The 13,438-nt window shown below is 43.6% G+C and overlaps 1 protein-coding gene across 2 annotated transcripts; it reads left to right on the forward strand.

Moving 5' to 3' along the window:
- The first annotated feature begins 5,217 nt into the window (after positions 1 to 5,217).
- On the forward strand, positions 5,218 to 13,288 carry clu (clusterin). Of its 2 annotated transcripts, none has more exons than XM_062550131.1 (9): positions 5,218 to 5,336; positions 8,020 to 8,152; positions 8,685 to 8,833; positions 9,149 to 9,319; positions 9,742 to 10,123; positions 10,612 to 10,752; positions 11,401 to 11,627; positions 12,152 to 12,327; positions 12,801 to 13,288. In XM_062550131.1, the coding sequence occupies exons 2-9, from the start codon at positions 8,065 to 8,067 to the stop codon at positions 12,811 to 12,813; spliced, it is 1,347 nt and encodes a 448-aa protein (XP_062406115.1). In that variant the 5' UTR covers positions 5,218 to 5,336; positions 8,020 to 8,064; the 3' UTR covers positions 12,814 to 13,288. The 2 variants fall into 2 exon arrangements, with proteins under 2 accessions (XP_062406115.1, XP_062406116.1); XM_062550132.1 differs by having other exon boundaries at positions 9,742 to 10,120.
- The last annotated feature ends 150 nt before the right edge of the window (positions 13,289 to 13,438 follow it).

The following is a 13,438-nucleotide window of genomic DNA, read 5'->3' on the forward strand; positions in this document are numbered from 1 at the left end:
CAACGGCACACAGGAGTTGATTTGAAATAAGACAGTTGGTCGTTATATATGGATGTACATTTCATCACAGCTGCTTCCTCATCTCTGATGACTGACTTTGACTTCACCACCATATCTGGTGTGAGTGTGACAGTCTCAGGAAGATACACCTGGATGCCATCCCAACATGCATTTATATGATGCTTACAGTGTATCCATTTGTATAAAAGCCAAACTGCAATGAACTGCAGTAAACTGCAGGAGATGTTTAGAGAGTAAACACACATGCTCCTAATGCACAGAACACACACACACATACACACATGCACGCATGCACGTATGCACGTATGTGCACACACAGACACACAGGCACACACTCACGTATGCACGCGCACATACACACACACACACACACACACACACACACACACACACACACACAAACACACACACACAGTGTGCTCCAAGAACAAATCTAGACTGGCCAAAGAAGCAGTGGATGATGCATAGCAGCCAATCACGATACAGCACCTCCGCCACGGGTTCTTGCTGATTGATCCTGGACCAATTATGTACATTTGGTCACCATCCCCAACAACAGCGCTGCAATCTTGCACACGGACAAATGAAACAAGCTTAATTGGCTGAATACAACATTCCATCACACCCCATCACATTCCAGCAGACTGTTCTGGATGAGCTGTGTGTGCTCAGAGACTTCCATGGAAAAGAGTACTCTTAAGCTGTCCTGAGACCTGCCAATGTAGCTCGCTGATGTTCTGCTGGTAGATTCTTGGAATCATGGACAGAATTTTAGAACTAATAGACTACAAGTGTAGATTAATGAGGGATCAATTCATTTGAAAACCACATACTGGAGTCCAACCTCTAGGGAGAATATCTGATTCCAACTGGACTGACTTGCGATGGATTAATAAAATACTGCCATTAAATATACACACATCATAGACAAAATACGTGTGAGCTGATATTTAGATGTAAAAACAACCCTTTTCCTGATGCTGAGTTTTATTGGGCAAAAAAAAATTCCTAGACATAAAAATGAATACTTCTGGCCAAACCTCTGGTCAGTTTGCTGGACAGAGAGCTGTTTACTGGTGTTTCCCGTGGCGCCGAACGACATTCTCTCTCTCTCACAGAAACACGTCCTCACATCATCTTTTATAGATGCATTCCGCACGGCCCCCCCCCCCCCCCCCCCCCCCGCCACCGGGGAGCAGACGAGGGTCCAGTTATGTGTCGTCCAGGCAGAACCTGGAGTATTGCGCTCACATGTTGTTTCCTCCAGAATCCACTAGTCCATCACACGCCAGTGACTCACCATTATAACATACAAGGAGAAGGACACTGTAATCCTTTCAACAAGAAAAACAAAAACAATGCTTGAACGTTCTATTTTGTTCCTAAACTGCTTGCGCTGCATTAACATAACATATGGAATGTTAAAACAGAAACCTTGTGGGGACAACTATGACATTGATAAAGGAACTGTCTTGAAATGGTGTACTCAAACTTATATAGGCTACACAATGCACTCTTATAGGGACAACACAGTTTGTGTTGTTCCCAACAGATCGTCTTTGCTATTTGTTACACAAAATGTGCTGAAAATAACACAACTTGTGTTGTTATTAACACATTTCTGTGTCCAGAATCTGTTTCCAACACATTCGTTTTAAGAGTGTGGGCTTGCTTGTATACCAATAGAGTAACCCAGCAAGGTTTCCTGTCGGATGGCTAAAACTAAAAACCTCTCTGGAATCTCCCTAGCTCCATCAGACTGCGCCTTTTGGAAAACCCCACTGGCGAAACTGATCTGAGAACATCACTACTCAGATCACTACATGTGCTGCACCGTTCAAAAGTGAAAATAAGCAACGTTAACATCTGTGAGCTCCAGTGATCCCCTCCCCTTACTGATCTGAGAAGAGGCTTTGACACATGCTCTACCAGGGCAGGTACATTATAAGCTATATCTTAAAGTTAAACAATACTTCAAATGAATGAATAAATTGTGCATTCCAGATTTATAGGGAACATATTACATGTGTAACACCTCTCCCAATGTTGTAGGACCACCACACATTGGATGTGTAAGTGTTTTATGGAGTTTTCCTAACTTTTGAGTCTTGGTCAAACGTACAGTATTCCTCCACTGGTAGACATTTTCTGGTTCTGATTACAGCTATGTGTGGTATCTATGATGTAGCTCATAGCGGCAACATGACTTGAAAAGTTTAAAAATAAATATAATATTATCATGTCAGTGTCAACTTCAGCCTGTGTCTTTATATCAGACCTGGATGGCACAATGGACACGACAGCACAATGAGTAACATGTGGTCACACAGACGTAGGCCCTATGTAAATCGTGCTGACCACAAGACAATCCATTATTTAGATTCAAAACCACACTATGACAGAGATTTAATGTAGATAGATAGATGGATAGATAGATAGATAGAAAGATAGATAGATAGATACTTTATTGATCTCCAAGGGGAAATTCAAGAACTGTAGCCTACGGTTGTTATCACTGTTGTCAGCGAGATTTGCAGAACATCCCCCAAAGCTGTTGCAGTCCCCCCCACAGATTGTTCAATAAGCTGCGAGGAGCGAAAGCAAAATAGATATGACACGGGCTATGTGTCAAATAAACAGAACACCAAATGTCACACAGCACTTCACTAAAAATGACTTCCTGCAGTTTGATTCCTCTCTGCTGCTCAACTTGGAAAAAAACACAATGGAGGAAAAAAGGAGCTCAGACTCCATCTGTAGGTCATTGAGTTGAGGAAATCTGTCCAACTTAGTCTCTAATCTTTTTCCTCAAGTGCAAGTGAGTGTTAGAAATACTTCTGATGCCGCTGAGGTTTCCCCTACGTTACTCGATACGGGATGTGAAGGATAAATAGGCTTCCAGGTTCACACTCGAGAGCTGGGAAGAAACTATAATGGGGTAGTGGGGTGAGGTGCTGGAATGAATTGATGGTGAAAATGCAGATCATTCACAATAGAAGATGAAGATAGAGTTGAATATTTCTGAAGGGAATAGACTGCCATCTGGTGGACATATTGTAAAGAAAACTGCAAAAGAGAAAAAAGAAAGTGCACCACCCACTATAAATCTTGGGTGTATTCCTGAAGTGAAGACGTTGCTTGCTATTCTTTGATACAGTTAGTTTATATGTAAAGTATCTTGGCCAAGGCCAGACTGTTCTTGACTATTTCAGCAGTTTATCTGCCATTTATTTATCCTATAAGCCAGGCAATAAACTATAATTAGTCAACTACTGTCTACTAAAATCAGATGTCATCTTCACTGCTGTGTGAGGATTCTGGATTGCGTTGCGTTTCTATGATAATAAATCACATTTTCTATTATGATAAATCATGTACTTAAACATAACTTTTGGAGAGTGGACAGAAAGTAGGTGTAATGTACAGTATACGGTTAGGGGATTAGGAGGTCAGGGATCACATGCAAATCTTCCCAGACCAACTGCATTGAATGGCCTGACAGACACGATAGGCCTACATTATGCCAGATCAAGTCACATGTGATACACTCACTGCAATGTTCTGCAACACTAAAAGCATTGGGGTTTAATATGTCATGTCTTTTAGACAGCATAGACTAAATTGTAGGACATTGAAAATAACAAAAACAGTTTTGTTTACTGCACATCTTTGCAAATTCTGATCCAGACTGTGATGGTGACTATAGGAATGCTATGATTTTTGGTGTGTGAGTTCAAGGAATGCATTGTTCCTCCAACACAACAGTGGAGTATACGGATTAATGAGCGCGAAATGGTGTCGCTCTGGCGCGCCGTAAGAGCTAGCCGCTTTTTCCGTAATGGGTCACTGGGCCTGCGTCTGACCTTGGGAAGAGCAAAGGACTGGAAGAGCGGGAGAGGGGGAGAGGGGAAAACATCAACACAGCACTTGCCCCAGGGCCTGCCGTTGGCCGACTGCCTGTGGAGATGATGGGGGAGATAGACATGAATTTGTAACCGCAATTTAGGCTACTCTAACCCCCACAGCCTGAAACGATGCCTGACTCATTCCCCTTACCGTAACCGTCCGAGCAGAGCAGCACACCACACGAGTTCTCTGAATCAGCTTACATCTGACAACTTCATCATCTTGTCATCTTCACCAGAAAACATCCAGGCGACGGGACAAGACACGAATGTGGCTGCAGGGAAAACAAGCTGGGCACGAATATTTTCCCGCATGCATGAACTGGAATAACTTGGTATATAGCCATTCAGCCACACAGAGTTTTGCCAGATGTATTGCACTATGCAGAGAAGTATGGCCCTCGCTCCTCCTGACATAGGCTAACTGCAGTAGGCCTACTCATGCCATCGATTGAACGTCTGCAGTAGGCCTAGTAGGGCGCGCAGTGATCAGATAGAAAACAACGGTGGTGGACATTCAGTTGTTGTTCCTACATGCGCACTGCATGGTACCAAACCAAAGCAGACGGCATCGGTGAAGCCTCTCCCTTGTTTATGAGGTTACAACATTTGCCTGTATTCCCACTAAGGCTGTCTGGACCAACGTCGGGTCTGACCGGAGTTATATAATGACCTTCATGCGTCACTAGGAAAGGCATAGGCCTACTTCACAAGTAAAACGTTTAAAACGGTGTGCAGGCGGAGACGCCTTGGACTTGTCTGGGATGTTGGCAAAGGGGTGATAAGGGCATGAGGTAACATGTTTAATTCTGCTGCCTCTACCCGACTATAGCCCATAATGGGAGTAGCCTACTGCGGTTTTCTTTCTCCGAGCATTAGCAACCACAGCTGTAATTGCAACGCTCATTTGCCCATACCCCTGGCGTAGACCACTGGGATAGACTAGAACCTGCAACTGCTCGGGTCTGCTTTAATTTCCACACTATCCCCACTTCTGAAACTTCCACACTATCCCCACTTCTGAAACTTCCAAACCAAAAGATGAAAGCCATTTGTGGGACTAGTAAGATGCGCGTACTTTCTGTAAAACAAACGACAAATGTGTATTTTGCCTATTTGTGGGATATTAGAAACGTGTATGCCCCCACACACACTCAAAAATGTTTGGTACTGTTACCAACAGGACCATGAACTTCAACTTGATGGGACAACAACGCCCTCTACCGCCCACATAAAACCATACATGGATGGTGCGCGAGAAATTACACAACTTCTGGAAAAGTCCACAGGGCGTTCTTGTCTAGTGAATCACTAATCAACATCCCCGCGCGGCTCAGTATAAATACATGGCGGTGGACAACAGTCGCTGCTGCACTTCATCAACTGGGAAGGCTCAAGGTTTTATCTGAGGTGAGAGATGCTTTCTAATGCTTCCATGTTTGAGTATTTGAGTATGTAGAAATAGCCTATTCCCTGTGCATTCATTCATTTGCAAGATAAAACTACCACAATAATTGTCAGAGTGATGTGTTGCAGGATCATATCTACATATGGTGTACAGTGCCATGTCTTACATAGGCTTTAAATATGGATTTGCATCCTCCCGTCTCTCTTTAACGATTTGGGCTGTAAATGGGTTTCAAAACGCATGCTATTGCAACTATGTACCATTTCGATTTTATTTTGACTTGGGGGCGCATGTTCATTTTAATTTCAGAAAAGGAAAACATTTATTCACACAATCAGGTGACGTGCATAGAATAATTCAACACCACTATTGATGTTGACCATTAGGCTGACAATGATACAGAATTCATATAGATTTTTCGACGCAGTTCGACTCGTCCCACTGATATGATGGGACAGGTTTGTAAGCGCGCCGCTTGTCTTTTTTCCACTGCATGTTTACATTTGATGGCGAGCCGCCTGGCTGCCTTTTGTCAGCAGCGTGCGCTCTCGGGCGTCTCATTTCTTAACGCTGTCCAAATTGTTGTCTCATTGAGAGGGATTTTAGGTTTACCAATATAGGTAACATACTCTCTCTCAGAGGAAGGGAAAGCAACTTTGATTTGTATGGATAGCTAGCAGTGCATCTCACTCCACCCAATGTTTGCCCAGCTCACTGAGGAAAGAGGAGAGAGTAGGGTACCGACTGCTCCCCAGGTCTGCACTGCAAACAGCTGTTAGAATGACTTTGCAATCCTGAGAGGACCCCCCCCCCCCCTCTCTCTCTCTCTCTCTCTCTCTCTCTCTCTCTCTCATAGTCCACCAGCTGCACCACAGGCAACGTTTGTGTAAAACATTCAGGGGATTGCATGCTTCTTATGTAACTAAGGCACCCTGTGTCTGCTTTGGCTGAAGAGCCGTCATGTTTGTGTGCTCTTTGCACTTGATTGGGATGTGAACTCTAATTTCTCTCCACCCTCTCAGTCTCAGCCCTCTCAGCCACAGCAGTAACTCTGCAGTGTGTTTTCAGACTGGACCACCACACTCAAAGTAGTCACCCCCTCCATAGATGAAATGACCACAGACCAGACCAAACGCTGTGACTTTTCTGTTACCTTTGTCTTTATAATGTTGCTACCCTATCTTCAGTCTTATACAAATGACAGTAAACACTTTCTAGAAGGTAAACACAGGCTTTGTTGAAACATAAAGTGAAGGATGTTGGATTAGGAGATTTCGCAGATTATCAAGAGAGATTAAAGACTGGCAGGGATTTGTGCTTGCTTCTGTTTAATCACTGATGGAGCTACACAAGTTCAAAGGTGTCAGATTGTTGAAGGAGGATGATAGGACTATGTTGTCCAGGTTGTCTAGATATTGACACTAAATTTGAATGCGTATTGTGCTGCAGGAGCATTTTGTTATCATTCTCTTCATTTATTATGACTCACAAATAATCTTTAGTGGGAATATTTGGGACAGAAAAACAGGAGCGCCTCCCAGGTATCAAAATAGACTGAGTATCAGCACATGAAAACCACCAAGGGCAGCTAGAAACAAAGCCATGAGCACTGCTGTATTACCCTGCTATTGACAGCCAGACAAATATAAAACTGCAAAGTCATAGGAGAACAGTACACGTGAATGTTCTCAGATAATGCCTATTTTTAAATTGACAAAAATAGGTCAGGTTGATATTTGAACTGAAAATAGATTGCCTTTTGGTGGTGTTCATTCAGATCACTTGATTGCTGAAGACTAATATATCTATTATGGCATTTGGCTCACTCAACAAAATTGACCAAATGAAACATCAGCAGGCAAAACAATTTTGTGCCAATATCTTGTGATGTGAAGTTAAGGAAATTTGACGAATTGCTTCATCATTACCTAGATGCATGTCATGAAATGTGCTATAACTGACACATTTCAAGCTGTTTGGACCAGTGGACCACTGCATGAGTCATGACTGGACTGAACGAGGATGTGCACATTTGAATCTGTGCATTAAATCAGTTTGGAAGCAGTGTCTAGTATGTAGACCTTTTTACATTCACACAGCAATCGTACGATGACACCAGAAAAAAGTGCAGTGGTCTCCAGAGCTTTTTTCCAGAGCTGTATAAGCACGCACACACACACACACAAACACACACACACACACACACACACACACACACACACACACACACACACACACACACACACACACACACACACACACACACACGTATACAGATGGACTGGATTTCGCTATGCGGCATGTAGTATTCAAATTATTTTTTTTATCAACAAACAGTGACATCAACTGTCACATTTATTTTCTAAAAAGTTTTTTCAAGTGTAGCTACCCTTTTATTATATATTAAAGGTGAGTTGTTAAAATGCTTCAATAAAGTAACCGTTATCATATAATCATACACACATATCTGTAATTGATATTTCACAGCAATGTACTGTACAGTAGTTGTATCTGAAAGCTAATGCTGTATGTAGGCTAGATGTGTTATTCCTCATAATGGTTTGTATTCAGTTTTGTATCTGATATTGCCATTGCGTTCTTATCAAGGTAGTGGGTCTAGAAAACCCTATCTATTACTGTAATCAGTAGGTAAACCCCTTTAAGTTCACATGTCTTGTGTTTCAGGTTTTTGCTTTGCATTCAAAACCTGGTCTCAAAGATCCACACAAGATGAGGGTCTTAGGCTCAGTGGCAGTTCTCACTCTTCTATGTGTCCTCTCAGAAAGCATTTTGCCTCCTTCCAAAGAAGACCTCAGCCGTGAGTAACAAAGTTAATCATCATTAATCAGCTTCCTTTATAGCTAGTTAGGACATGGTCAGATAGTTAGTATTATTGATTAAACATGAATGTGTGTTTTATATAGATCTCTTCATTATTGAAATGTACTCGTACAATGAAGTATTTCATTATTGTTATAGTTTTATGATTGAAGGAATGCACCACTCAGCATTTAGTCATATCAGAGAGGGTTAAAGCGGAGCAAGAGGCGCAAACGTTCGACCATTTCCGCGTTCTGTTTTTGCGAAGGGGAGGGGGGGCAGACCTAGAAAGTGACGTTACATTTGAACTGAACTGCTTGCCGATCGAAATCCCACTATGACATCTTTCCTTAAGCAGACAGGAACTGTTCGAATTTTGCTTCCATAGAGATGCATTATGTTGCTCTATCTTGTCAGTAATGAAGGATCTTTGGTCATATTCTTACGAGTATTATAAATTAGCTGGTTGTTGATTGTTAGCTTGCCAGCTTTGTGTGAGACTCACACAAGCTCTGCTCCGTGTGGCGCAGAGATCTCGCTCCAGGGAGAGAAGTATCTGGACAAGCAGATTGAGAATGCCATCACTGGGGTGAAGGAGATGAAGTCGGTGATGGAGAAATCAGGAGAGGACCACAAGAAGTTCCTCACGGCCCTGGAGAAGACCAAACAGGAGAAGGAGGTACTGTGGGTCTGGGACCATGAGCTGTTAGAACGTGTCCTGGGTTGCCTCAATTGTCGGTTGAGGCAGAGTTCCTGTCTTGAACTGGCATGCATAGGTATGCAAGGATTTCAGTGGGGAAAAAACATGGTGAAAAACAACCAGTACACCAGTTTAAAACCATGAAAAAAAACTAAATGGACTTGAAAAAATAATGCCATTCTGATATTTTTTATTAAGAGTGAAATAAATAATTAATATTTCAAAGTAATATTGAAGACCCCCCCCCCCCCCCTCCCGTGTTTGTGTGTGTGTGTGCGTGCGTGCGCACCGCAGGAGGCTTTGAAGAGTGCTCAGGAAATGGAGACGAAGCTGGAGGAGGAGCAGGAGGTGTGCAACGAGACCGTCAAGGCCCTGTGGGAGGAGTGCAAGCCCTGCCTGAAGAACACCTGCGTCAAGTTCTACTCACGCACCTGCTCCAGCGGCTCTGGCCTGGTGGGCCGACAGGTGAGCAGCCGCAGCGACAGCAGCACGTCCACCCTGGGGACACAGCCAGCTTGACACACACGGAGCAAAGTGTATGAACTAAATTTAATCTGAATCTAATTGATTAACTTGGCAAAATCGCATTGTGAAATGATACCATGAGCAAGCTACTTATGCCATACTGTAGCTTTAGTTAATGGATGATGGACTTGTTGCCTGCTGACGGAGTTAGGGCCCTCTGTCTTATGGGTCACACTGTGGGGTGATGCACAACATCATGCATAACATCCACCACCCCAACCACAGGGCACTTATAAGGCATTTATCCACTGCTTCCAAGCATGATAGTTAATTGTACTGTTGAACCTGTGAGGCTTCTATCCTTGTTGATGCTGTATTAGATGATATTTGAAGAATGTTGTAACACTCTCCCTGTCTCTCAGTTTGAGGAAGTGCTGAACAGGACGTCTCCCTTCTCCATCTGGATCAACGGCGAGAACATCGACACTCTGGCCCGGGAGGACCAACAGCAGAGCCGCGAGTTCCAGGACCTGGAGAAGCACTACTCCGAGGTGTCCGAGGGGGTGGACAGCATCTTCCGCGACAGCATGCAGGTGTTCGACCGCATGCGCTCCTTCCACCACCCGTTCTTCGCCAGCCCCTTCGGCCGCCCGCGCGTCTACCGGTCTCCTCTGTCGGACCCGCACTTCCACGGATTCCAGAGCATGTTCCAGCCGATGATGGATATGGCTCGGAACATGTTTCAGTCTATGGAGTCACACATGGGGAGTGATGGGGACTTTGGGTTCAACCCATCTGGAGGTAGTCGTACCTTTGTGTTACCCTTAAAGGTTGTATCAGCAGATTGCGGGCAATGTCACTTCTGTTGGGTTTTTGAAGCGAGATCCCAAAACCGAGCTAGCTCGACCCTCCCCTCCGCGTTTCATGCATCATGAAAAAATAAAGACTTTGTGTGCAGCTGTGGACGAACGCGAAACCCCACTACACCCACCCCTTGTCGGTGATTGGTTGGAACACAATTTATTTTAGTTTTGAGTAGCACCAATTGTTTTGGTGTACAGATCTCGGAGCTTAGGCTGCCCTTTTGATGGCCTGCTTATGGGGTGGGCAGCAGCTAGCGGATCGTAAGAAAAGATTAGATGAACGTGATCATTTATGTGTGGGCCTGCGATTGCTGATGCAACCTTTAATGTATTAGTTTAGTCGTTTGCATAGCCATCTTCTCAGTTTGACCAATTTCTTTCGGGTAGTTTGTACCAGTAATGTAACATAATTGTTTTGTCTGCTTGTAGATGAAAGCACAAATGAGGATGTTGTCATCACCAAGCCCTTCGGAAACGACCGCATGACCTGCAGGGAGATTCGAAGGAACTCGGCTGGCTGCATCAAACTCAAGGAGGAGTGTGAGAAATGCAAAGCTATCCAGCACATCGGTAAGAGCCACTGAGGCATTTCCTCTGGGCAATGCTACATTGATACTGATGCCAATAACTAGGCCTACAGCCTAGCAGCCAGAAACTTTTGCTTACACTGGCTTAAGTGTCCGGACAGACACTGGGCAAAAAGACACCTGTCAGAACTTCAGCAACCACCAGACATTCTTCTCCCAACAAAAGCATTACCTACTATTTAGAAATCAGAACTTAAGCAACCACCAGACATTATTCTCCCAACAAAAGCATTACCTACTACAGTATTTAGAAGTCAGAACTTCAGCCAACTTTATCACATCAACTGTTGATGCTGTGCATAGTCTGCACAAGAATTAATGTGAAGAAAGCCTTGTGAAAAGATCTTGTAAATGACTTGTAAAAATATCAACTAAAAGGTACAGTTAGCAATTCTAATGCCTTACACCAAATGCCAAATTGCTCCACACAGTTCTCTAGTTTCAAGCCATAGATGAGCCTAGCCAGTCAACACAGTGTTTCAAGGGCATGGAAGGGCGAGCTGTAATTTGTTTGGCTGTTAAGCTCAAATATTGACCTTCCGCAAAACTGAACCGAGGACTGCATCTCTGATGTAGCAGAATAGTGTTTCAGGCGTAGTGGCTCACGGGAATTTGTTCTGTTTCTCCTCAGACTGTTCTGGAAAGAAGCCTCTGGAAGGCCCCCTGAAAGAGCAGCTGGAGCAGGCTCTGGAGAGGGCTGAGAGGTTCACGCAGGAGTACAACAGACTCCTGCGCAAATTCGAGGAGGAGATGTTCAACACTTCCAGACTGCTGGACATGTTTAGCAAGCAGTTTGGCTGGGTCTCTACTCTGGCCAACAACACCGCGACCAAAGATGGCTTCTTCCAGGTCAAAACGGTTAGTGACTCTTTCAAGCCTTGATGAAAACCCTGTTGGGATGTTTGTTTGGGTTTCTGGGTTTCATACTAGTTATTTCCATTTGTTGACATTTAAAAATGGTAGGGTTACGCAACCATAAGGGAAAAGAACAACTTGACATGAATCATCTTGAATAAGTTGTCTGAATCATTAACTTGTCTTAAACACTAAAAGTAAACACTTGTTTCCCATACATGGATTAAGACTTGTCCTAGACTGAAAGGAAAATATGAAAATATCCATTACAAAAAAGCTTTTCATCTGAAACTGGCACCACATAAGGCTTCACTTGTTTGACCAGTGCACTCTCTTACCGTAATTTGCCAACTATCAGCTGCGGCTAATGCATTGATTCTGCAAAATGTATTCAGCTATGAGGCTAATACACGGGGGCAGTTAATATGGTATCAATATATAGCTTTGTTTCTCTTAACTTGCATGAAACGCTGTCCTGTGGCTTAAACACAATGTGGCTAATACACAGGAAATTACTGTACTCATAGATCTTGAGCAGAGGCAATGAGGAATCTAAAGAGCCGGACGACACCAACGTCTCGGTACAGCTGTTCGATGCTCCCCCTATGACCTTCACCGTGCCCGGGGACATCCCCTGGAGTGACCCCAAGTTCTCCGAGGTGGTGGCACAAGAGGCTCTGGACCGCTTCAAAGAGACTACCGTGTGAGTTCTCCTAGACCGTCCACAGAATACTAGCACGTCATGCTTTGGTAAACCATTTGGTCCTTCATGCAAAGGCAATAATGGAATGACCAACATCAAATTGGGAGGGCTGGGTTAGATAGATAGATAGATAGATACTTTATTGATCCCCAAGGGGAAATTCAAGATTATCAGTGGATTATTAGATTCAAGGTTATCAGTTGTGAGCTTTATTGAACTTAAATGTTTCGGTGAGTATCTGCCTTACCAAGCAAGCTACTCGGTAGTGAAATGGGGCTCAAAATATGATCAACTGGTGATTATCCAGAAAAAAAAAAAAAAAAAAAAAAACTCTCCCTGCCAGTTAGTCAATGAACAAAAAACAAAACTCATCACACAACAGAGTAACCATGGTTGTGGTTGCCGACCTCAATAAGATAAATGTTAGTTTGATATCTGTGATTCTGATGTAGCTCTCTGCCCATCTCCTCTAGGGTCGTCAAGTAGACGTCATCAGTGCCAGGTGACAGCTGCGATGGTGGATTCGAAATGTTTCCTTTGCAAGGATGGGGAGGGGGGGGAAAAGAGCAAATCATCTTCAAGGAGCTTAGTAGAAGCGTTTTTCAGCATTAGGGGTTGGTGAACCAGCTCATGCTACTTGTATTAGAGTTACTACCCCTCTCCTTCTAGAAATCCAGCATGAGTCCTGCTCCAAACCTTACACCATGAAAGAAAATTATCACATTCCGTAAACACCTTGTGAAACCCTTCTTGGTATATAGGGATTGCTCTGTGGAACCCAAGGAGATTGTATACATGCTTCCATTCCTTTTTTTCCACTATGTGACGGATACGGACACTAGTTTGAGATTCAGTTTTGAATTCAAAATGTGATTTAAATGTGGCCATAAAAAGGGTGAATGCACACTGCTTGAGGCTGGGGAACTTGTACTCCTTTGACAATAAAGCTATGTGTACAACAGTTTCTCTCCATCTTCTGTTTTTTTTCTGATATACTTGCAAAGCCCCTCTCAAACACATACACACACAACGGGATAATCCATGATTTGCTGGGCTAAAACAGAGATCCAGAGATTCCAGACATCAACCAAACACCAGACTGTTAAAAGCA

The sequence above is a fragment of the Sardina pilchardus genome, chromosome 12 (genome assembly GCF_963854185.1).
Source record: "Sardina pilchardus chromosome 12, fSarPil1.1, whole genome shotgun sequence".
NCBI classification, from domain to species: Eukaryota; Metazoa; Chordata; class Actinopteri; order Clupeiformes; family Clupeidae; genus Sardina; species Sardina pilchardus.

Excerpts from the sequence above, each read along its gene's own strand:
- clu (XM_062550131.1), top strand. The coding sequence starts at position 8,065 with ATGAGGGTCTTAGGCTCAGTGGCAGTTCTCACTCTTCTATGTGTCCTC. Across the intron at positions 8,153-8,684 it reads TTCCAAAGAAGACCTCAGCC|AGATCTCGCTCCAGGGAGAG; the intron begins GTGAGTAACAAA and ends CGTGTGGCGCAG. Across the intron at positions 10,124-10,611 it reads GTTCAACCCATCTGGAGGTA|ATGAAAGCACAAATGAGGAT; the intron begins GTCGTACCTTTG and ends GTCTGCTTGTAG.